Source organism: Girardinichthys multiradiatus, chromosome 12, assembly GCF_021462225.1.
Source record: "Girardinichthys multiradiatus isolate DD_20200921_A chromosome 12, DD_fGirMul_XY1, whole genome shotgun sequence".
NCBI lineage: Eukaryota > Metazoa > Chordata > Actinopteri > Cyprinodontiformes > Goodeidae > Girardinichthys > Girardinichthys multiradiatus.
Window position 1 is genome coordinate 22922647 of NC_061805.1, and position 25249 is coordinate 22947895.

General features: G+C 41.5%; 1 protein-coding gene across 4 annotated transcripts in view; it reads right to left on the reverse strand.

Annotated features, from left to right (window-relative positions):
• sema6a (sema domain, transmembrane domain (TM), and cytoplasmic domain, (semaphorin) 6A) overlaps window positions 1-25249 on the reverse strand; it is a 169246-nt gene that overhangs the window by 55872 nt on the left and 88125 nt on the right. For all 4 annotated transcript variants that reach the window (XM_047381384.1, XM_047381383.1, XM_047381386.1 and 1 more), the window contains exons 4-9: window positions 24900-24960; window positions 23277-23339; window positions 22689-22790; window positions 7420-7510; window positions 5319-5438; window positions 2387-2475 (exon numbers count right to left, since the gene is read on the reverse strand). In XM_047381384.1, the coding sequence (XP_047237340.1) occupies window positions 2387-2475; window positions 5319-5438; window positions 7420-7510; window positions 22689-22790; window positions 23277-23339; window positions 24900-24960 (526 nt within the window). The remainder of the gene's footprint in view (window positions 1-2386; window positions 2476-5318; window positions 5439-7419; window positions 7511-22688; window positions 22791-23276; window positions 23340-24899; window positions 24961-25249) is intronic.

Below are 25249 nucleotides of genomic sequence, written 5' to 3' on the forward strand. Positions count from 1 at the left end.
CAGGTGTGTAAAATCCACCCCCTTGGCATGCAGACTGCTTCTACAAATATTTGTGACTTTGGGCTCGAATTCCAGTGATTGGAGCTACTAATGCGATAGCATGCAGAGACATATATGCCAATTTTATGCCTGACTCTGTGGGAAGAGTTTGATGATTGCGCTATCAAATCCAACATGACTGAGCATCAGTGCACAAAAGCAAGGTCCACAGGGGCACGAATAAACAAGTTTAATGTGAAGAAACCTGACAAGTCTGCACCGAGTCCTGACCTTAACATGATAGAACACCTTTAGGATGAATTAGAGAGGAGACTCTGAGCCAGGCCTCATCCAACATCAGTGTCTGACCTCTTCTGGGAGAACAACAGACATTCCCATAAAAGCACTTCTAAACCTTGTAGGCGTCTTTCCTAGAAGAGTTTAGGCGGTTTTGGCTGATAAAGCCTCTGTATTAAAAATAGGTTATCATGAAAATTCATGTGTGTGTGAAGGCAAGTATCCCAATATTTTTGGCAGTATAGTGTATTGCAATAATTAGGTTTATTTTTATCTAAGGTATTTCTGATGTGGAAAAAAAAAACATTAAACCTTAACTATGTTTAAAATAATAACCAGTCCAAATATATATATATATTTTTTTACTACAGAAAATTATAGCCATTCCTTTAAGAAAACAGTGAAATAACTTTTAACAAAGACCGGGAATCTAGAACCAGAAACCAGAGTTAGCGTTATTAGCCAACCGCTGTACAGCCAAAATTAACAAGACCCTCCAAAGCATCATTGTCATTGACTTGACATGACAATAAGCAAGAGGAAGCTCATCCAAGGCCCCAAACACCAATACATTTTTCAAGCTGCTTTTCTTTCGTTATGGGTGCTCATGTTGCCCTGTAGTGGAACGCTACCCTGGTTGGTGAGCCAGTCGTGTCTTTGGACTGAAGGAAGATGCTGTAAAATAAATTAAGTGTTTGTTACCCTTAAAGAACTCGATGTCCACCTTGACAAAAAATCCTTTGAAGATAGCAAAGTCTAAACCCACTGTTTCATCACTGTATATTTAATTAGACAGAGCAGTAAATTGGTGTGTTATATGTTTGTGAGTCAGCACCTGGCAACAGAAAGTTTTAACCATACAGCCCCAAATAAGAGCCAAAAACTGTAATTATGACTGTGCCGTTGGATCTGGTTGCCAGTGTTGTAATTAGTTGTTGTCACACTATACTTAACAGCTATAACTCCAACCAGGGCCTGAAATTGACAGTGTGAACGGGTGCAAACATGCATTTAAACCAGATCTTTAAATGCACACACCAAAATCCTCCTTTTTCACTCTGGTCCAACATACAGATATAAGAATGAGAGAATTAACAGCATAGTGAGACTCTCCCAGGGCTCTTTCAGTGTGTGGTCGCAGAAAATGTCAAGTTGAAAGTTGAATTATTCCAGCTTTTCATTCTCATTATTTCACTTCCAAATTAATATCTATGGGAAGAAACATGTTTCATTTTGGGTTTTTTCCAGCAAACAAATATCCTGCAGCAGATTTATCAGTTTGCCACATCACACTCTTGCCACTCTTTACATTGTCAGGGAGTCAATTCTGCAGGGAAATAATGAAGAGATATCATTCACTGAATGTTAAATTGCTCTCTGCTCCATCAGATCTCCCACCACTTGCATAATTACACTGACGCTGCTTTCAAAACACCCAGCAGATTGAGAGGCTCGATCTGTATTCATGCTCTATGTAACACATGGCTGTCGTTTCTGGCACTGAATCCATTACTTCTGTGTTTTGCATCGCCTCAGATCTGCTCCCATACCGTTCTCTCTTATATTGCCTTTAATTTATTCTGCGAAGTACATGCTTGTCTTCTCTTCTACCTGCTGCTCCGTTAAACTCTCTCATTGTATGATACAAAAATGAAATGAGATGATTAAAGGAGAAATTTCTCATCCTGCTGGTGTAATACCCAAGAAAACTCTGCTGCTTCTTCTTCACCAGTCTTTTCCTGTTACCCTCCGGGTTATTTCTCAGCGTCGTTTGGGTGGAATTTCTCATGGGAAACACTGATACAAGAGGTCAAACAGGAGCACCATGAAGCGGATGCGGATGTGCAACTGAAGAGATATATTTAGCCTCTAACATGGGTCCTCCAGACATCAATAGATTTAGTTTTTCTCAATCTGTTTTAGGTCCTGTTTCCTGTCTGTTGTTTCTAAAATATATTTTGGCCACTTAACTCCTGAAAGCCTCCTTCCTATTGTGTGATACACCCATCTCCTGTTAGCTTCCCCAGGCACTTCCTCATTCACCCAGTAAATAGGAAGTCACCTCTGATTAGAGTCCAAACAACCGAAGAAGAACTCGGCCTCTGCTTACCTTTCCCATTGTGTTGTACTCCATTGCAATTTCCCGAAAGAAGAAATAGATGAAGTCTCCGTAATCGACTGCCTGGACAAAGTACGGCTCTGCAAGACAGCAAAAAAAAAAAAAAAGAAAAGAAGTGATGTTTTGTCATGACAAAATATTTCTGACACCATATTTCACAGCAAACAGAATATTTGTCATATAATGCAGAGAAGCACCGATTGCCAGTCTTGAGATGCTCAATCTGAAATCCTTTATGTGGTCAAAACAATTTGCATGCGAGAAAAGACTGCCTCCATGTTGGGTTTGGAAAGATTGGACTGGTGCTTGTTTCACCCCGGGGACAGAACAATTTCAGTTGGAACACGATGATAAAATGGATCGGCTTCAAGGAGAGTGAGGAGTATTTGCAAATGTGGTTCTGCACTTATCTACCGTCAGACAGGCAGGTACGAGATTCTTATGAAATCAGAAGCCTGAGAAAAATCACTGCAGTTTCACTGCATTTACACAAAGATTTAAAACTAAAATGTAAACCATGATCTAATTGTTTTTATTCAAAACAACAGCAACATCTTTTCAAATATAATGATAAAAAATGTTGATAAATTTTTATATAAAATAGAAAACATAAGTTAAATAAATGCTTTTTTTAATTAAGATTTTTCTGGGCACTAGTAGCCTATATTGTTATTTTTTTCAAAAGTAGACAGACAGGAACTGGGGTGGAGAGAGGGGGAAGACAGGCAGCACAGGTTGAGGGGGTCGGGACTTGAATCCAAGACAGCTGTGTCGAGAACTAAGGCCTCCGTATTTGGGTCGCACGCTCTACCGCCGTGCCGCATCCCCATAATAAATGCTTTAAAATAAAATATAAGTAAAGATAAGATTTCTAGAACAAATGTGCTGAATTATGTTGTATTTTTCAAGGGCTTTTGTGTAGAATAATATACCTTTTTAGCATTCTGCTCTTTGAAAAATATAATATCATGTTTCATAATATAATAATAGTGTAACACTTTGATACTGGCTGGCATGACAGAATGTCATTACTATTATAATATTATAAAATATTGATTTCATTTAATGATTACATGAAATGAAGAGGGGGCTGTCTGGCAGTGTGCAGCAACCGGGTTGGAGAGGGGAAACACTGTGTAACTTTCTCTTGATATATCTCGACACTTAAAACGTGCCTAAGCCTATTCTGCATTCACTCATGAATCACAATATACAGGTCCTTCTCAAAATATTAGCATATTGTGATAAAGTTCATTATTTTCCATAATGTCATGATAAAAATTTAACATTCATATATTTTAGATTCATTGCACACTAACTGAAATATTTCAGGTCTTTCATTGTCATAATACGGATGATTTTGGCATACAGCTCATGAAAACCCAAAATTCCTATCTCACAAAATTAGCATATTTCATCCGACCAATAAAAGAAAAGTGTTTTTAATACAAAAAACGTCAACCTTCAAACAATCATGTACAGTTATGCACTCAATACTTGGTCGGGAATCCTTTTGCAGAAATGACTGCTTCAATGCGGCGTGGCATGGAGGCAATCAGCCTGTGGCACTGCTGAGGTCTTATGGAGGCCCAGGATGCTTCGATAGCGGCCTTTAGCTCATTCAGAGTGTTGGGTCTTGAGTCTCTCAACGTTCTCTTCACAATATCCCACAGATTCTCTATGAGGTTCAGGTCAGGAGAGTTGGCAGGCCAATTGACCACAGTGATACCATGGTCAGTAAACCATTTACCAGTGGTTTTGGCACTGTGAGCAGGTGCCAGGTCGTGCTGAAAAATGAAATCTTCATCTCCATAAAGCTTTTCAGCAGATGGAAGCATGAAGTGCTCCAAAATCTCCTGATAGCTAGCTGCATTGACCCTGCCCTTGATAAAACACAGTGGACCAACACCAGCAGCTGACACGGCACCCCAGACCATCACTGACTGTGGGTACTTGACACTGGACTTCTGGCATTTTGGCATTTCCTTCTCCCCAGTCTTCCTCCAGACTCTGGCACCTTGATTTCCGAATGACATGCAGAATTTGCTGTCATCCGAAAAAAGTACTTTGGACCACTGAGCAACAGTCCAGTGCTGCTTCTCTGTAGCCCAGGTCAGGCGCTTCTGCCGCTGTTTCTGGTTCAAAAGTGGCTTGACCTGGGGAATGCGGCACCTGTAGCCCATTTCCTGCACACGCCTGTGCACGGTGGCTCTGGATGTTTCTACTCCAGACTCAGTCCACTGCTTCCGCAGGTCCCCCAAGGTCTGGAATCGGCCCTTCTCCACAATCTTCCTCAGGGTCCGGTCACCTCTTCTCGTTGTGCACCGTTTTCTGCCACACTTTTTCCTTCCCACAGACTTCCCACTGAGGTGCCTTGATACAGCACTCTGGGAACAGCCTATTCGTTCAGAAATTTCTTTCTGTGTCTTACCCTCTTGCTTGAGGGTGTCAATAGTGGCCTTCTGGACAGCTGTCAGGTCGGCAGTCTTACCCATGATTGGGATTTTGAGTGATGAACCAGGCTGGGAGTTTTAAATGCCTCAGGAATCTTTTGCAGGTGTTTAGAGTTAACTCGTTGATTCAGATGATTAGGTTCATAGCTCGTTTAGAGACCCTTTTAATGATATGTTAATTTTGTGAGATAGGAATTTTGGGTTTTCATGAGCTGTATGCCAAAATCATCCGTATTAAGACAATAAAAGACCTGAAATATTTCAGTTAGTGTGCAATGAATCTAAAATATATTAATGTTAAATTTTCATCATGACATTATGGAAAACAATTAACTTTATCACAATATGCTAATATTTTGAGAAAGACCTGTACATGGTGAACTGTCCATGTCCAAAGTCTAGTTTGTTTTGCCTCTTGGGTGCAAGTTTTGTTTTTCAGTTTTTTCTGAGTTTTTGTGTCCTCAACTCACCTTTTAGCCACTTGGAGTCATGTTTGACAGTGCGAAGAGTCGGACTGTCGCCAAGACTACGATAGATGACCGCATCGATCGCTAGGAAGTCTGTTACGGTGGCTGAGTACAGCTTACCATCTGGACGGGGAATGCAGAGGCAGAAAGTGCAATGAGGGGGAAAGATGGAGAACAATAAAGAGAGAAAGACAGAGAGAGCCAAGAGAAGAGAGAAAATAAAAAGCATTGAGCAACGAAGGGATTCGTGCCCTGATGGACATACAAACATGTTGCGCAAGAGTGAGACCTGAAACATGAGCGAATCACAAAAACCGGATTCTTCGACGAACAACAAACAGACTTCAACATGTTGCACATTTCTCTCAAACAAAAACGCAGAATCCCTACACTCCCATCCAGCTTTAGACACAGTCACACACTTTCATGCACATGCAAATACACAGATTTGCCACCCCAAACACAATGCGCCACGAGAATGACCTCAGCCTGACTTGGCCGTAACCACAGTGGAAACTCAAACGACATAATTGAAAGGATAGCAGTTAGAGGATTACTTGATTACTCAGAGCTTCCAGCCTCTTTCCAAGTAGCTCTGTTACACATTAAATGCTCGGGCTTGGCAGCTACCCCCCTTTATATGCTCAAAACCGGCAGGGACAGCTCATCAATAGTGTCATAAATCAGGTCATAATAAATATGAACGAGGACTGGATGTCTTTAGCAGCATGAGGATCTCACTCCACCAACAAAGAGAGCTGACTCATTCTGGTTTCCTTCTTTTATAAATCACATCCATATTGAAAGAAACCAAATGAGAAACAAAATGAATAACAGAAAAGCCAGAGGCACATAATTTTTTCTGTTACCATAGCACTGCTGATGCATTTCCAAGGACTCTAATAAGGAACAAATTCCAGAAGCAAATCAAAGGGAACAGCAAGTTTGATGACTATCCCCTGATGAATGTTACACACACTGGCTTTGCTTTACCAGATGTTGTCAGAATGCTGCCATTAGAATAAACCACAGGGTATTATGGACAATATTAAATACGGCCGCGAATAATCTGTCACTCAAATTCGCTCAACTTTCCCATTTAGCTCATGATGGTTTAAGGGAGCAGTAGCTGTAGATAGATGGAAATTTGGATTAATGTTTTTGCCTCTTATTCTGTGACTGGTAGGTGTGTAATGATACATCCAGTTTACGTAACAAGACCACACACGATATAGAGTTCACGAAAAAGCCAAGAGGCAAGATTTGAACTTTGAGATATTTGAATTTATACAGTAAAAGTTTCACAAATCCAAACTGATCGATTTTAAATCACATAATAGAAACAACAGTAGTGCAAACTCACAAAAAACACTAGCACCGTAATCAACTTCTTACAAATCCTTCATACCTTGTCCTTCTCTTTCAGGTTTTTTTACAGTCAGTCAGTCATTTTATACCGCTTATTCCATAGTGGGTCACGGGGTAGCTGGTGCCTATCTCCAGCAGTCTATGGGCAAGAGGCGGGGTACACCCTGGACAGGTCGCCAGTCCATCGCAGGGCAACACACAAACAACCATGCACACACTCATTCATACACCTAAGGGCAATTTAGAGCTACCAATTAACCTAACAGGCATGTATTTGGACTGTGGGAGGAAGCCGGAGTACCCGGTGAGAACCCACGCATGCACGGGGAGAACATGCAAACTCCATGCAGAAAGACCCCTGGTCGGGAATCGAACCCAGGACCTTCTTGCTGCAAGGCAACAGTGCTACCAACTGCGCCACCGTGCAGCCCCGGTTTTTTTACAATGTACCCTAAACACAGTCAGGCAAGCGATTTGAAAGTGGTGGACAAATTTGGTCATAGCCCTCATGAGCTCATAGCCCTCACCGTCATATTAGGGGCCCTCAGTTACATCACCAGACAAAGTGACATCCAGACAGCACCTGGCTAGCTCTCAGACTTCACTTTGACAAGACATTTTGCCGATTTAATATTGCCAGATCTCCTTACACCTAACTAGTTTTTTATAGCACATCAACAGGATTTATTGTTTTAATGTCTGAATGCTTGACTTGCACATAAATGTTTAGTCTTACCAGCAAACAGTGCAACATTGGCGTGCTTGGCATCGTACGGACACCGGGCCATCCCGCTGATCTCCTCTCCCAGAGCCTCCAAGGAGTCCATCTGGGGACAAGAAACATTGGAAAGGTCAAGAGTGGGTCAAAATTGTGCCCTGTGTCATGTCAATAAGAGAAACTGCCATGACAAAAAATTTATAGGGTCTTGGCAGCCAGTTGAATGTAAAGATCTTGACAAATGCTTTCAAAGACAGTGGTAAAAAAAATATGTTGAAGTGTTAAAGTAAGGTGGATGTCTTGATAAAAAAAAAGTTGTCTTATAGCAGCGTACTCATTTAAATCTGATGTAAACTATTAACCTTTGGATGACATCCTGGTGCATATATATATATATATATATATATATATATATATATATATATATATTGTAAATTTGTATATTCTGTAATGCAAAAACAGAACAAAAGAGCAAAGTGTACCGGAGGCAAATTCCTTGTTTGTATGTACGAACTTGGCAATAAAGCTGATTCTGATTCTGATATATATATATATATATATATATATGTACATAGAGAGAGAGAGATAGAGAGATAGAAATATAGATATATATAGATATACATGTACATATATATATTTGTACATATATCTTTATATATAGGGATGTTCGACTTTCCCTCTGTAACCTTTTGTTCTTTGTAAATTAATCAAATATTAATTAAATATAAGGATTTTATTGGAACTCCAAAGTAATGGTATCAAAGTCTCTGTAGTTGTTAGATGTTAGTACCAGTATCATTTTTTATTAAACTCTGTTAAATGACTCGCGTTTCCAAATCTGTTTTCAGTCATTTTCTAAGGCCCGAAAACTACAGTCTAGTCGATGATCCCTTTGAATTAAGACATGTTTTTCTTGATTTGTTTTTTTTTCCATTTTTTCCAGCGCAACTGGCAGAGCATGGCACATAATCAGACATGGATGAAAGGTCACTATCATCCCACCATGGGATAGCTTGTGTTGCCCAGCATGTCTCAGGACGCTCTCTTACCCTGGCTAATGACCGGGGGCCAGACACACACAAATGGGAGGAAAAAAATGATATGCAGAGTTTAGAATAGATCGTCATTTTTCCCCTGTATCTCTCTCTCTATTTTGTTCTAATAAAAGGTCCTCACTTTCTCCATGCCACTTGACAAAAGTCTGGGGGGAAGCGTGGCTCACCAAGGCTGCAAACTGCTTACACCACCCTTTCTGGTCTCAAAACAGGTCATTTTGTTTTCTATTCCTGTCTCGGCGGAAACGGCTATCATCTGCCCACTAAAAAGGTCACACACTCACACAAACAAACTCTAGCGCAATGCTGGAAATGCTTGCCAAAGGAATTTTTGAGGCTGATTTGGCAGAGAAAATTAGAAGTGACCTTTTACAATAAACACAGAAGCAACAGCGGCATTCAGGGCATAGCTCAAACTCTCATTCCTTCTGCTTCTGCAGAAATTAAAGTAGGATAATATAGCAACGCAAGACATACGTATATTGTTATAAGACAGGAGAGACTGTAATTGTACATAGATAGGGCAAATCAGAGTAGACATGAGTAGCTGAAGGTCAGGTGTAGCCACTGAATCTGAGTGCAACATCAGCAGCTTCTGGCATCTACGCAATATAAGCACTCCCTTCTTTTCTGACAAACACTAACATATCACTCCAAGCTTTCCCACAACTTCCATCGCCTCAGATGATTCCACTGTTGCAGTGACCTCTGTCTGCTGGGCCTGGCCGGCTGTCACTAATCTGTTCCTGCCGTCTGAGCAGAAGAAGACACTCCCACCCCCGCTGCCGCAGATATGCATAAGGCTCCAATCTCCTGTCGAGTTGGCATGTGTGGAGAAACAACACCCTAGTGCACCCGTGCATGGCCTCAGCTTTGTCAAAAGCAATATTCAGTGTTTTAAAGAGTGACAGCCAAAAATGAATAAACCTGTCACACTCCACCGTATGTTTTTAAACATAAAGCAATTCAATGTTTGAAATGGTTGAAGGAATTGTAGCATTTTCTAAACCATTTAGCAGACAAACATTGTTAAGCTGTCAACCCTACTGGTTGCTACGAAGATAGAAGGGTTATTCAGTATAATGAAAGCTCTGTCGCGTGCCGCAGTAAGAACACACTGTTACTGTATCTTAGCAGGTTGAATGTACAGTAACCTTGGCTTGAGGTATAATGCATTTAGATTAATTAATTAATTAAACTGCTCATTTGTGTTTTCCATTGGCTATATGCTAATTCATTAGACAAACACAATGTGTAGCCAAAACATGCCCACCAGGAAAATTAGAATTGGTTCAGAATTCAAAGTGAGGTTCTGATCCCATGTCTGTGTGGATTTTTCCCAAGTCCAAGTCAAATCCTAAGTCTTTCTTCCCGAGTCCAACTCAAATCTTGAGTCTTTGAGATGAAAGTCGAAGTCAAGTCTCAAGTCTTTGAGCAGCGAGTTAAGTCAAGTCTCTAGAGGTGACTTTGTGTCTCTGATGAAGAAACAGAGGGTGTCCAAACGTTAGTCTCAAATGAAATTTGCACAATAAAGCTGAAAACTGATCAGTGAGCTCAAACCCTTTCTGCCTTTGCAAGTTTGATGTACTAAACCTGTGCAGCAGCTTTTTCAGCTGCCCTTATTTTTCTTTTGTCTAGGAATTAGGTTTTTTGGTTGCAATTAAATTTTTAAATTTTGTTCTGCATATTTATATTTAAAGCAAGTCACAATTGTGCTGAGCTGGATTTTTTTTATTGCAGCAGCTGAAAAACTACCAAATAAATCCATGTAGCTTATGAGGACCTAAACCAAAAAGATGAAACAGAGATGAAATAAAGTAAAATTTGGTAAATGTTTATTTTGTATGTAATGCAGCGTTTTGTTTTTTTTCTGAGCCGGCATCGTGTCTATCATCTAACTAAAAACACAAAAACTTTATGTTTAATGGACTGTGCTGCACGTTTCCTGGAGTCTCTTCCCTGTATAACCCCTTCCAAAATAACAGTCTGACTAATTCATGACTATGACTTGGTTCTTAGAGTCCAAATGTCCACTGCTTTACTCCTTGCTTGCTGATTCATTTATAGGTGGTTGACCTACTCTTTGCAGCTGGGTTGAGCCCCAGCAAATGTGGTGTTCTGCAACACATTTTTCCACCTGCAAAAACTCTATCCATCCATAAAGGTCAAGTGCACAAGTTCCCACCTGTCCTGGGAGAGCTGGTGCAATCTAAAAACAGATCACATTTCCATGGGAGATTAATAGTCACAGTCCATTGCTCTGTAACCAGTTTCTGAGGAGTGGAAAGATAAATTTATGTTATCACATTTTAGACTAGCACTGGAAACTAAGGTGTTTGTGACTGTTTAAAAAATCTTGATGAGCCTCATTCATTAAAGTCCTTAATTTCCTCTGTTTGAGAGACACTTTCCAAACTGTAACTCATGTAATGAGTCATTTTTAGTGTAAAGTTACTTATTATTCAGCCCCTTATTGTGTTCTTACAGGTATACCATCTTGATCGATTAGGTTCTAGAGCAAAAAACAGGTGAAAGCATTTTTCCAACAACAATAACCACTTCTGTGTACACAAATCATTTCAAGTACACCAGTGTCAAGTCCAGGCCCCAACACCTGGGAGTCTTAGCACCACCCCACCGACCCCTGCTGCTTCACCGGGCAACAGGCGATGAAACTGACTCTATTCATATATCAACCCAGCTGGATGGAGCGTTTATTATGGCAGCGCAGCAAGAGAGTGACAGAGGGAGAAGGCAACAGAAGGAAAGATAGTACAGTGATGGGAGCGACAGAGAGAGAAAGGTAACAGTGCTTTGCAAGAAGGGGAGGGTCGGGGGTACAGGGTAGAAGAGATAGAGGTAAAAAGGGAGTTAAATGATGCGGAGAACTGAACAAAACGGCTGCATCATGCCGTCAAGGTTTTTAAAGGTATATTTCTGGTACACAGTAAACTGGATAGGGCATATAAAGATTGAAAGCCATCAAATAGAAAACCTTGCTCATGTTCTAAAGCAAAAACACAGTAGAAACTCAACAAAGAGTTAAAAATAAAGAAATAACTTGGTGGGAAAGGCATCGAAGCAGAAAACAATATAGGATGGTGCTGGTTTGGGCTGGTGCCTTCACTGGTCCTTCTTTCTCCCCCTCCTGTCTCCCCTTCCATGCCTCCAAGTCCCTCCTGCTTGTCCTTGCAGCGTCGTTGATTAATGTGGGATGAGGCTGGCCCCAAAACAGAGGCTCTTTTCAGTGCTGTCACACTGGTGAGATGGAAAGCCAAACTGTGGCCAAGGTGGATTTAACCACATGCACACACAACACACACACAGTAGTTTTGACCAGGCTGCCTGGATAAGCCCAGTAGGCCATCAAAGGCCTGGTATCTGCTCAGAGAGTCTGCCAGCAGAGCAGCATGGGAGAAGCTTTGAAAAATGTGTGTTGTAAGGTTGCATGTTTGCAAAGGTTTTGCTGCTTGCTCGGATGCAGGCATACTTTTTTATTTGTGTCCAGACACCAGAATGACAACTTCTTAACGTGAAAAAACATAATCAAAACTATATTTACCTAAAATGTTATGTTATACTGAAAATGTATATTTGAAGACGCTGGTTTATATCTTACATCTTACGGGGTGTCAAATACCAGGGTAAAATGATGGGTTTTCAGAAGCGAAAGAGAAGACACCTGTCTAATTTCCAAGGGGAGATCATTCCACAATTTGGCAGCTGCTAGAATAAAAGCACAATCTCCTCTAAGTTTACGCTCAGTCTGAGGTACAGCTAGGAGCAGCTGATTTGCTGAACTAAGAGAGCAGGTTGTGTATAAGGCTGCAGCAGTTCAAAAACCTAGGATGGGGCAAGGCTATGGAGGGCACCCGAAAAGGAGCAAATAAAATAATTTTAAAGGGGACATATCATGCAAAATCCACTTTTTTAGCTGAAAGTCTAGAAAATTTAAATTTAGTCACTCCAGATCCTGATATATTTAGATGCTTTTTGGGTCATATTTGGTGAGTCTGGTCAGATTTTTCCATTTTCTATTACGTTTCATTCTCTTCAACTTCTAAAGATGGTCATGGGCTTCCGGCTAATCAATCCAGCGAATCCGCCATTTTTTTTTCTCTCGCAGTATTCTTGAAGTTCAAGTTGAAGGACGCCGAAGCAGCAAGCGAAAAAATCTAAATGTTCTGTTGTCGGATGTATTAGCCCACATCAGTCATTAGCACTGCGCATCACCCTAAAAATCCTATGCCAACCATGAAACATGGTGGTGGCAGCCAAGAGAGGGAAACAGGCCAAAGGTAAAATTAGGAGAAACTAAACCAAAGGGAAGCCAGGATGAAAGGTACAGCCAGAGCTACAGTGGAAGGGTTGATAAATGACTTGAAAAATGATGTTCACATTTGTTCTCCAGCCAAACTGAGCGTGCAGGCTTTTGCAAGGCACTGTATATTAAGGACACTAAATCACCCAAAGATATCTAACTAAACCAAGTTATTCTGAAAGATTTATTGCGCAACCATAAATAGAATTTTTTTATTATTACAGAATATTCCCCAAAATCAATAAATCAAGTGTCCTAATTTTTCTGTCGCAGCCAGCATGCTTGTGGCTGTATGCAACACCATTTCACCAAATCCAACTGGGTTTTATAACACCTCCCCCACACATCCGTATCAGTGCACTAAACGCTAAGACAAACCTTGAAACCATAACCAGAGGCACTATAAAAGCTAACCACCCCTGATAAATGCAGAAGCATAAAATCCACTCTCCCTACAGGAGGAGTCAGTGAATTGAATGATGCTTATTCTTAGCATGCTGAACCACAACGCCAACGGAGTGGAAATGTCGTCCTTTTCTGATGAACAGACCTAGTGGACCAAAGCAGGAGAGTGTTCCCCCACAGGCTACAAAGATGAAATCTCAGTGTCACATCGCATCCAAACAAAGAAAACATTCGTAGAGACAAAAAAAAGCTGAGTCTCAATCTTTTTTTGCTCAACCACAAACCAGCTTTGTGCTGTGAACAAACTCTTCATAACATTATTATTATTATATATAAGCAACAGATTGTAAACCTTAAATTTTCAAAATAGAAATAACTAAAGAAATGGCACCATTCACGCAGCAATATAGTCCAAAATAAACAGCAAAATGAACCTGAACAACTGTGTGCCCATTAGAGCTGTACAATAGATTCCAATCGTTGTTGCAAACTGACTGTATGTTGACATATTTACACAATCGAATACACTTTTACTGTTTTTTATATCCAAATCTAATAGATTTTAACAACTGAGATGCTGAAGCTCAGTGAGAGAGGTGGGGTCATTATGTGGAAAATGTGTTTGGTCACGTTTGATTTAAACAAAGAGACAAAAACGGACTGTCCATTAAACAAGGTGAAAAGCTTGAATAAATGCACAGAACGAGGCGCACATTTTTCTGCTGAAATAACCTTTATAATTCCAGATTATATTATTCTGATCCCATTCAGTGTGGAAGTGCAGACTTTTCTGAAAACAATCGGAACTTTCTTTCCTTACCTCCATGGCTTCATGTGCGTAATGCTACCGGATTCAATCTGCTGTTGCCATATTTGCTTTGGAATCATTTCACATTGTACAGTGCTTGCAAAATATTCATACCTCTTGGATTTTCTGAAGGTTTACAACCACAAACTTGAATATGTCTTCAAACATAACTGTGAAGTTACTTGCTCCTTGGTCTTCATGAAGCTGTTTGTTAACGAATGTTCTCCAACAAACCTTTGAGGCCCTCACAGCACAGTTGGATTTAGATTGGGACTGTAATATTTAGGTGACTTCTGAATTAGAATGCTTGCACTGGAATTTGTTTAAGGTTATCAGAGTTAAATGGCCTAATACACGCTACAATTTTCAGGGCTTTTTTGTAAAAAAAATAAATACATGTTTTGGTTGAAAAACCAAGTTTTATTTTCCTTCCAGTTAAGATTAAGTGCTAAATAAAAAATTGTAAAGGTTGTGGCTCTACTGTGACACCATGTAAAAACGTTCAAGAGTGCCTTGGTAAGGTGCTGTATATTGTCAGCATAGCCTATGTTACTTTGTGAAACAATTCTATCAGCGAAATAAATCATGTTTTATTTCCAATCTGGGATATTCTTTGCCTGGAAGCACATATTTTTTCCTTTATTTCCCCTGTGCCCTGTTTTTGAACAGTCGTGACGTTGGTTTCTATTAGGGAAGTCAGAGACACTCGACTGCAGAAAATTATTTCAGTGCCCTAATTGAAATATCAACAAAGTATGACAAATTCTAGATTTTTACCAGAGAAGAGAAGAAAATCCTTCCCAGCCCATCTGTTTTCTGCTTTAGTCCATCTGCTTTCCTGTAGATATGTTTCACATGTCTATTTCTATTAACAGCTTTATTTTATTCCCCACTGAGTCAATTTTAATGCCTACCTGCTCTTCTTTCTTTGACCTAAGGTTAAAAAATACATCACTTTCTGTGCTGTTTTCACTTTTCCAGAGGGAAATGCCTTCCAGTCATGCCTTCATGAATACGACCCCAAAGAAGTTTACAGCAGATGGCTGAGTTGGATTTCTGGGCTGTGTCATCACCTCCATTTCACAACATATTATGTGTGCTTCTGTGTGTTTGTGTGTGAGAGAATGCAGGTTGATAGGTTTCTGTGCCTCTAAATCAAGTGCATCAAACTGGAGATAGAGACTTCAGAAGGCCTGCTGACTTATACTCCCTTAATCCAAAACACAACAGTTTATACAGGTGGGGCTAAAACATAACTGAAGGGCATGTTATATAAACTTGTAAAATAAGTGGAGTGAATCTTTCTGCTGGCATATTGAAACACATCTGAACATCTAAGCATGAAGAAATGTAGGGCATTTTGTGCAAAACATTCAGTCCTGTCCATTTTTTGAAGCATATGTGTGTAGGATCTCAGCTCCTCTCCTCCTGGTTGGTTTGCTGGAACATAACCTCAGTTATGTGGACTGCCTGTCTGCCTACCTGCCCGGCTACCTACCTGCCTGCCTCCCTGTACCTTGTAAATACTCACCTAAGGACTGCATTGTAAATATACTCACCATCAGCATTCTCACCTTGGATTCCTGGATTCCGTCCTCCTCCCCTCGTTCCTGGACAACACCAACCTTTTATCCTGGGCAAGCCTACACTAAGAAAAAATTCACTTACCGTCTACATCCTGTGTTTTGAGTCTGTTTTCATCCTCTGGTTTGTTCTACTTCGACTACTTTAGTGATTCATAATATTATGTTCCAGCCACCTAACATGTCAAAGAACAATTCAGATGATGAACAGACTTCCATTAAAGGATGTTTACAAACTAATGAAACCATGCTCCAACAGCTACTGCAACAACAAAAGACTACAGACTCCCATCTCACAGAACTATGGTTCATGCTCTAAGTGAAATGCTAACCAAACTCTCACCTGCTTCTCCAACTCTTCCAGTTCAAATAAAGAATCCTCCAACGTCCTCAACCCTCTCTTCTGGGATCCGTGAGCCTGACTTAGTTAGCATTCAGTCGTTCCCCCTCTCTTTTTCCTACCACTGCCTCCAAAATTACCTATATTGTAACCTTGCTAAGGGGACCTGCTGTGCGCTGGGCGCACGCCTATTTGGCATCTAACCCTGTTGAGTCTCTTATGGTGCGTTCACACCGAACGCGGATTCTGCGGATATTTTGCCTCATTTGTGTGCTTTTGCCTGCTTGACATTCCGCGTGAACTTTGCGTTGGCATTTGGCAACAAGTGGCAACGCTTCGCCGCGTCATCAAGTTGGAGGAGCTTCCATCTGCTGCTTGCTGGTTTCAACTGAACATGGCCGACATGGATTTCACGGACCTAATTACGGTGTTTTACCACTGGAGAGCCGAAAAACGCCGCCGACCTCAACGTCCCTGGGTTCACCAGATTCTTCAGGGATGGGAACAGTTCGGAGATTACCACCACCTACTCCAGGAGCTACGTCTGGATGACGGTCGATTTCAGCAGTACTTCCGTCTATCCAGGACCCAGTTCGAAGATCTGCTGTCCTGCGTTGGGAGACGAATCGGCCTCTGGGACACCAACTACCGGCACTATATCCCCGCTGCTGAACGCCTGTCCATCTGTCTTCGGTGAGTAAATAAATCTCAGCTCAGTAAAAAAACAGCCGATTTTTAATGTCCACATCTCCTAAATATAAGATATTTGTGCCTAAACATAACCAGGCCAGGTCCTTTTTGTACTTGTCTCGGCAAAAGTAATTAGTTGAATCATACAACTCTGGCTTGCCGCACACCGCCACTATGATCTGGTCCTCCATCTTCACTGACAAACGCTTCTTCTCCGCTGCGGTCTTTCACCCTACGTCACAGCCACATCCAGTCCCTGATTGGTTGACGCGATGCGAATTTAGGAAAAAGTTCAGATTTTTCAACTCGTCCATCGCTCTCGTTTCACTTGGCGCACCTTCCGTGCCGTGTCCCCCGTGTCATTCGCACCGCCCTGTGCCGCTCCGCTCCTGAACGCGCCTCTACATAGGGATAACATGTAGAAACCGCCTTCGGTGTGAACGCACCATTAGTTGTGCTACTTTTTTCAGTCACTTTAAGAGGGTCTTCGACCAACCACTCCAGCAGGAGGCAGCGGCTAAGAGAATACTCACCCTCAAACAGGGAAGGAGAACTTTAGCGAAGTTCACCATCGACTTCCGGGTGGCAGCGCAGGAGGTGGGTTGGGATGAAGTGGCACTCAAAGGTATTTTTGTTAATTCCCTTGCAGATCAAATAAAGGACCAGTTGGTTTTGAGATGAACCCAACAGACTGGATAAATTAATCAACCTATCGATCCGCATTGACAACCATCTAAGAGAGAGACGAACAGAAAGGAACTACAATTCCCAGTGGCATCATTCTCTGGCACCTCGAACCACTTTCCTCGACGCACCCACTTCCGTTCAAGCTAACAGAACCAGGAGCCGATGCAGATTGGCCACACTCGACTCTCCCCAGAGGAACGACAATGACGCTTTGAAGCTGGTCTTTGTTTATATTGTGGACAAAGAGGACATTTCATCGCAAGATGCCCTAAAAGGGGAAAAGAGAGAGCTCGTCAATAAAACAGGGGACGTTGATAAGCATATCCCATTCTTCCCCTGTCTCCCGTCTGTGTTTTCCGGCCATTATTATTGTCGGCCAAGAGAAGTTTCCTGTTGACGCCTTTATTGATTCTGGTGCTGAACAAAATCTTATTTCCTCGGACCTGGTTAATAAACTTCCAAAACCCTCTCAACCACTCCATCTTTGTCACTGGCATCACTGGTCAGCCCATGTCTCAAGTGAGATTTGAAGTCCCTCAGCTTCACATCATTACCTCTGGTAATTATCATGAAAAGGGTGAGTTCTTTATCATCCCATCCATCTCTCCACAATTAGTTTTGGGGTATCCTTGGTTGCAGAAACATAATCCCACTATTAATTGGGTGGAGGGCAGAGTAGAGAGATGGAGCACGTTCTGTCTCCAGAATTGTTTAAGAACTCTACTAAACAACTCAAACCTCCTAAGCCTGTTGATTTATCTAAAGTTCCACCTGAATACCATAATCTCGCACCTGTGTTTAGTAAACAAGGGGCTCTTTCTCTACCTCCGCATCGCCCCTGTGACTGTTCCATTGATCTCCTCCCAGGCGCTCCACTACCATCCAGCAGACTCTATAATCTCTCCGGACCCAAGAAAGAGGCCATGAATCAAATTACTATTAAAAATAAATACCCACTACCACTTATTGACTCAGTACATGAACAACTACATTCTGCCAAGATCTTCACTAAGTTTGACCTGCGCAACACATACCATTTGGTCCAGATCCGTGAGGGCGATGAGTGGAAAACAGCTTTCAAAACCACCCTAGGACATTTTGAGTATCTAATCATGCCTTTCGGTTTAACTAATGCGCCCGCTGTTTTTCAGGCTCTCATTAATGATGTTCTTCACGATTTCCTCAACTCTCTCTCACCAGTTCTCTCATTCTAACCAACCCAAGACTGAAACCTCCATCCTCCCGGACTCTTGTATTGTGGGCGCCCTCACCTGGGCCTTTGAGAAGGACATCAGAGAGGCACAGAGGTCCGAATCTGACCCAGGTACTGGCCCAGTGGGCAAGATGTTTGTTCCCAACTCTGTTGTCAATAAAGTTCTGGATTGGGTGTACAACAATAAGCTGACTTGTCATCCTGGGATGACCACATTTACCAAGAGGTATTTCTGGTGGCTGACTATGAATCTTCACATTAAAGACTTTGTTGCAGCTTGTCCCACATATGCTCAGAACAAAAACACCAATCAACCCCCTGCTGGTCTTCTTCAACCTATGCCCACCCCTAGCCGCACCTGGTCCCACATTTCCATTGATTTCATTACTGGTCTCCCTCCATCTGACGGTAACACCATCATCCTTAGTGTTGTTGATAGATTTTCTAAAGCAGCCCATTTTGTTTCATTATCCAAGCTCCCGTCTGCATTCGAGACTGCCCAACTCCTGGTTCTCCACGTTTTTCGCATCCACGGTATTCCTATGGATATTGTTTCTGACCAAGGCCCGCAATTCATCTCGCAAGTCTGGAAGGAGTTCTGCAAGGCTCTAAGGGCCTCCGTAAGTCTTTCATCAGGATACCACCCACAATCTAATGGGCAGACAGAAAGATGCAACCAGGAACTTGAAGTCGCCTTAAGATGCGTAATAAATGACAACCCCTCTTCTTGGTGCAAACACCTCACATGGATTGAATATGCTCATAACACACATACTTCCTCTGCTACCGGTTTGTCCCCCTTTGAGGTTTCCCTTGGCTATCTACCACCGCTGTTTCCCAGTATTGAGTCTGACATCCTGGTCCCCTCTGTTCAGCATCATGTTTCCAGGTGTTGTAGGATTTGGCGACAGACCAAGAGGACCCTCCTATGCACTCTGGAACAAAATAAGAGGTTCGCCAACCGTCGCTGTTCTGCTGCACCCATCTACTGAATCAATCAGAGGGTCTGGCTATCTACCAGGAATATTAAATTGAAGGATACTCCCAGAAAGTTGGCCCCCCGTTAAATTGGTTCTTTTCTCATCGAGAGGATCATCAACCCATCTGCGCTGAGACTCAAACTACCATCTTCCATGCACATTCATCCTACTTCCCATGTTTCTCAGATCAGATCAACTCATTGATGACCACCCTGCATATACGGTCAATCGTATCCTGGATGTTCGGCGTAGGGGGCGTGGATTTCAATATCTCGTGGATTGGGAAGAATATGGACCCGAAGAGAGATCCTGGGTTCCCCGTTCTCACATCCTTGATCCTGCCCTCATCACGACCTTCTACAAACGCCATCCTGAAAAACGTCCTGGATTGCCTGGAGGCAATCGTTGAGAGGAGGGTACTGTAGGATCTCAGCTCCTCTCCTCCTGGTTGGTTCTGGCAGCTTGTTATCAACAGCTGCAGCTCATCTCCTGATGAGCTCACTGGGCTCCTTAAGGCAGCTGCTGGAACAGGTCTTCGCTGGAACATAACCTCAGTTATGTGGACTGCCTGTCTGCCTACCTGCCCGGCCACCTGCCTGCCTGCCTGCCTGCACCTTGTAAATACTCACCTAAGGACTGCATTGTAAATATACTCACCATCAGCACTCTCACCTTGGATTCCTGGATTCCGTCCTCCTCCCCTGGTTCCTGGACAACACCAACCTTTTATCCTGGGCAAGCCTACACTAAGAATAAACTTCACTTACCGTCTACATCCTGTGTTTTGAGTCTGTTTTCATCCTCTGGTTTGTTCTACTTCGACTACTTTAGTGATTCATGATAATGTGAGGCTTTTGATGCCATTCTGGGTTGAATAGTGCACGTATATTAGGATTAAGGACATTGTCTCAGGATGAAATATCAATGCTCTACAAGTGCACATATATGTCAATTCGTCAATTTCCCTTTCCAGCATTTTGCACACTGAAGTGAGTGAATCCTTATCAGGATAGACACACAGCATATTGTGGCTTAAGATTAGGTACTGGTGTTTTTGGGTCGCAATTTCAATATTTGAGTCCAACTGATTTTGTAGCATGTCATTTGGCGAATATGCAGTATCCATTGAATCTCAAAGCTGCAAAACTCATGGAACAGAACCCTCGGCATAACATCTGTGATATGCTGACTTATCTGGTGAGCAAAATATATATGCAACAGAGTAAAATGCAAAGGAAGGAGCTCTGGGAGTGTTTTAAATTTAAGACATTGTATTATCCTACACCCTTGAAATGTAAGCTAGATATAAATTAGTGTCACAGGATTTCACATGAAAGAGAGTGTGAGAAAAACAGAACATACAAGTGAGCTTCATTTATCAAAATTTATTCATTTGGTCTAGGAAAAAAGCCAGGTGTGGATAAATCTGTCAGCTGGAAACCTGTGGGGTAATGTCTTGTTTCATGATCAAATTTGCCAATCAGAAATACTTAACAGTCAGCTTTTAGAAGTGCTGGGTGACATCCTGATGGTTGCCAAACTAGAGCTGCACGATATTACTAAAACATGATACAGAGATGTTATTTTTTAATGTGATGATGTTATATACTATAATATGCAAAATCGCAAATATTGCATCTGCGATTTTGCATACACTGAAATTGTAAAGGTGATTGCTGTTCGATATATTGTGCAGCTCCAACTCAGATCTGTATCAGGTATTAATGATGCAGGGAACAATTTTACACCAATCTGTCCAGTGCAGTATTGTGCATAACACAACAAACTTGTATGGTGAACAACTGCCGTATTTCCCTCCTTAAAGGGGACATATCATGCTTTTAAATCCTTCCTTTTAACACTTAAATCATTCAGTTGTGGTGTATATAAAGTGAAACTGCAATGCTTTGGTCTGAACTTATTATTGTAGCTCCACAGGCTCCTCTTTTACCCCTGTTCTGAGGTGGGTTTAATAGCAACTCGTTTGGTGCTGTCTCTTTAAATGTTATTGAGGCACTTCAGACCCTGCCCCTATACAATTCAAAGACCATTCAACTTCAACCTGTTTGGCCATTTTTGTATTTTGATAGCAGAGATCCAATTATCTCTTGGCGGTGAAACGACAAAAACAGCAAAAACAATGCAACACTGTTTATGTAATAATAATATTTAAAACACACTTTACGGTTGTGTCCTCAAGGAGCTAAAAGCAGCACACTGCATTAACATAAGCAGAAGGCACGATGCTACTGCTATCAAAACAATGGCCAGGACGTCAAATCAACACCCATACAACACCCATACATTTGGCTTCGGCTATTTGAGCTTGGACTACAAAATTGCAGCGAGAAATAAAAAAGCCGGATTTGAGAAATTGGCTAGCCAGAAGTTCATGACCTCGTTTAGCTGTTCTGCAGAAAATACTGTGATGTAACAGTTCCAAAAAACATAACATAGAAAAAACGGAAGATAGCTACGCAGCACCTGGAGAGGCTAAAGTCAACGATTCTGCACTCCTACAGACTCCAGGTATATATTAAGACATATCTAAGGGCTGCAAAAGTGGATTTTGCATGATATGTTCCCTTTAAAGGCATTTCTAGAGATTTCCACACCTAACATGCTGTATATGAACATGCCTTATGTGCAAACAGTCAGCAATTAATAACTCGACCAGTCCAGATTATACAGTAACATTGTTTGAAGTACATCTTCCTGCAAAATCCTGATCTCAATCATTGCTATCTATAAATATTTAGAATTTGAAAAACTACAGTTTCTTTTATTTACTATCCTCACAAATAGGTGGCCTATATAAGAAACAACATTGCACAGCCGATGGAACATTTATGCAATCATCTTTTCGAATCTTCAAAATAAATAGATGAAAAAATATAGAAAGACATATAAATCCCAATTAACAAATTACCTGATGACTTCTAAGTATCATTTTGCACACAGACACCATTAATTTCTGAAGGTCAACCCTTGCATTCTCATCCCTAAGCCTTGTGTGGTATTTTACTAGGGTGTACCCTACGCTCACACCGAAAATTGTCAAATTCCACAATATTTTAAATAATTACCCTGCACCAATTTTTTTTTTTTTTTTTTTTGGTTGTTGCATGTTTGATAAATGAGGCCCAGTGAGTGCAGTATGTCTGAAAGCCAACATGTCTGCATGTAGATCCGCGTGCTACCCTACCTTGTAGGTTCGACAGGACGGATTGAAGGCGTTTGTTCCACAAACAAACAGGGTGTCATCGTTTTGCTGCAGGAGGACTTTGATGAAGTTGTGACACTCATCCTTTAGGGAGCATACAGCAGGGTAAGACAACAACATAGAGAGAAAGTGTGTGGTGACATTTCTGTCATTATACTTTCACACCAATAGCAACATTTATCTTGTAGATCAATAAGCATGTTCTTCTTTTTTCACTTTTCTGGTGAAGTACAACATGTCATGCATGTATAACAAACACTGTAGCATTTAATCAGGGGATGTAATGTTTACAGCTGATTTTAATGGCCTTGTTTTTAATGAAACAATAAATCGTTTTGTATAGGACTATATACAGCTGAAAGATATGAAGATTCCCAATGATGTACTTTATAAATTATGAAAGGACCAACTTATATAAACCATAAAAAAGTGTTAATGCATCTTCAGGGTGCTATGCCAATGTCTGTGTGCATGTGTAAAGAACTAAAAAAAGGGAGAGACGGAGTTATTAAAACTGATGTGAACTTGTGTAACACGTAACTGATTTGAAAATTGGGAAGAAAGGGTTACCTTATGCTTTCCTTTCATTCTGCAAGTATCCACGTCTGCCTGCCTGGACTTCCAGGTAATTTTCTGAAGAAAAAAAGGAGAATTAAGAGATGTACACAGGATACGGAGAGAAGGAGACTTTCTGAGAGTAAACAGATTCAACATTTAGGCGGGAAAAAAAAAGCAGACAGCTCAATAATCCATCCATACAGGGTTCGATAATCATCATACGAGATTCCTCATCATTGATTCCCCTCATCAGGAAACTAACTTTATTCTGAGCACTGATGGATAGTCTGTTTACTACCCTGAAAATCTAATTTCTCTGCTAGAGAGGTGGAAACACAGTACAGACCCTAGATCATAGTCAGCTCTATCCAAGGACAAAGACAACCCTATAGTCCACGCACTGATTAATCAATGCTAAGCCACATGCGCCAACGTCAACTTACACACACACACACACCCTTCGCTGTGTGGCCTGAGGGTCAGCACTGAACCACAGGTTCAGACCGCCGTGCGCCCCACCACCGTTGTGAAGCATGTTTGGAGCTCAGCCACTGATTAAAGACCCTCAGTCATCAATCAGTCTTCGCCTCTCCTGACCACCCTTTCATCTGCAGCCCGGTCTCATTAAGACCCATTCACCAGGCTTTGACATTGAAGTGGAAGAGAGGTGGAGGAGATAGAGGGTGGTTGTATACAAGAGAACGCCCTTGTTTTAAGTTTGTTTGCATCCATTGCGTTGACGCCAGCTGATGCCAGACATTCTGTCCATTCTTTATTCTGAGATATTGGTGGGTTTTAAAATGGCTTATATGGCTCTCTGCCCAGGACAACACAGCATAGGGATGCCACAGGCCTTAAAGGAAACAAAAACCTTTGTTAATATCCACCTGAGAGCCATCTGATCAAGCTGTCTAAGTGAGAACGCATGAAGGACGCATTAATTTATTGTCTCCATAGATAAATATCTGAATCCAACTGGTTGTGGCAGGGTGACAGCTAACATTCTTCTTTTCAGATGCAAAGTGGTGCATTTACAGTCAAACATATATCCTGATGCTGTAGTGCATATCGGAGTTAAACTCAAACTGGTAATGGAAGAAGCTAAGACAACCACCAGCCATCAGGCAGAACTGGATCTGATTACCATGAAAGCCAAACACAGGCGTGTAGAGAGACATTGCTGTCCAAGATATCAAACTAATCCTGCTTCATTGTTAACCTGTGGATATGAGAAATCAATTTTCATTTGTTGGATTTTTTGACATATGTGAAAAAACATTAAAAAATTAATCAGGATTCATGATTGTAAATTGCCTACTTTTTATCTAAGTTGCCTACGTTTATTGTTTTCTTTCAGCCCCACCCCAGCATACTCCTTTAACTTCCGCTACAGCCACAGGTGGTTTGTTAACCGACTGATTGGATAATCATCTTAACGTGGTCACTATGGCAAGCTCGGCAGGCTGACATCTCTGTGCAGGTGTGTAAGAGTGCTGACGGACGCATACATGCAAGCATGCACATACCCACGTGCACACCCGGACACACAGAGCAGGAAAAGTTATTAGGGTTGTGCTGTCAAATCAAAACACGTCGACAACAACCAATCCTCAGAGAGACCCAAGTCTCACTCACCTTACTGAAAAAGATCTCGTCACTGTTGGCAGTCTCTGTGTCCACCGTGTATATATGATCCCTGCCAGGGAGGGAGGGAAAAGGTGAAACAGGGAGAGAGAGAGAAATGGGAAAATGGGAGGTCAGACAGTAACATACAGTCAAAAAAAATTAAATCAATGATAAACCTGCTTCTTTTCTTCCTTCTCCACCCTACCCCCTGCAGGCAGAAAACAATGTCAGAAAATGGGGCTTTGTATAAACTTTGCTTAAACTTAAAAAAATTACAATAAACAAAAGGAGGCCAGCGCTATTTGCTCTGTCAGACAGAAACAGTCAACAAAGCTTTAGAGCGCTGCGGCGCAGGCCTG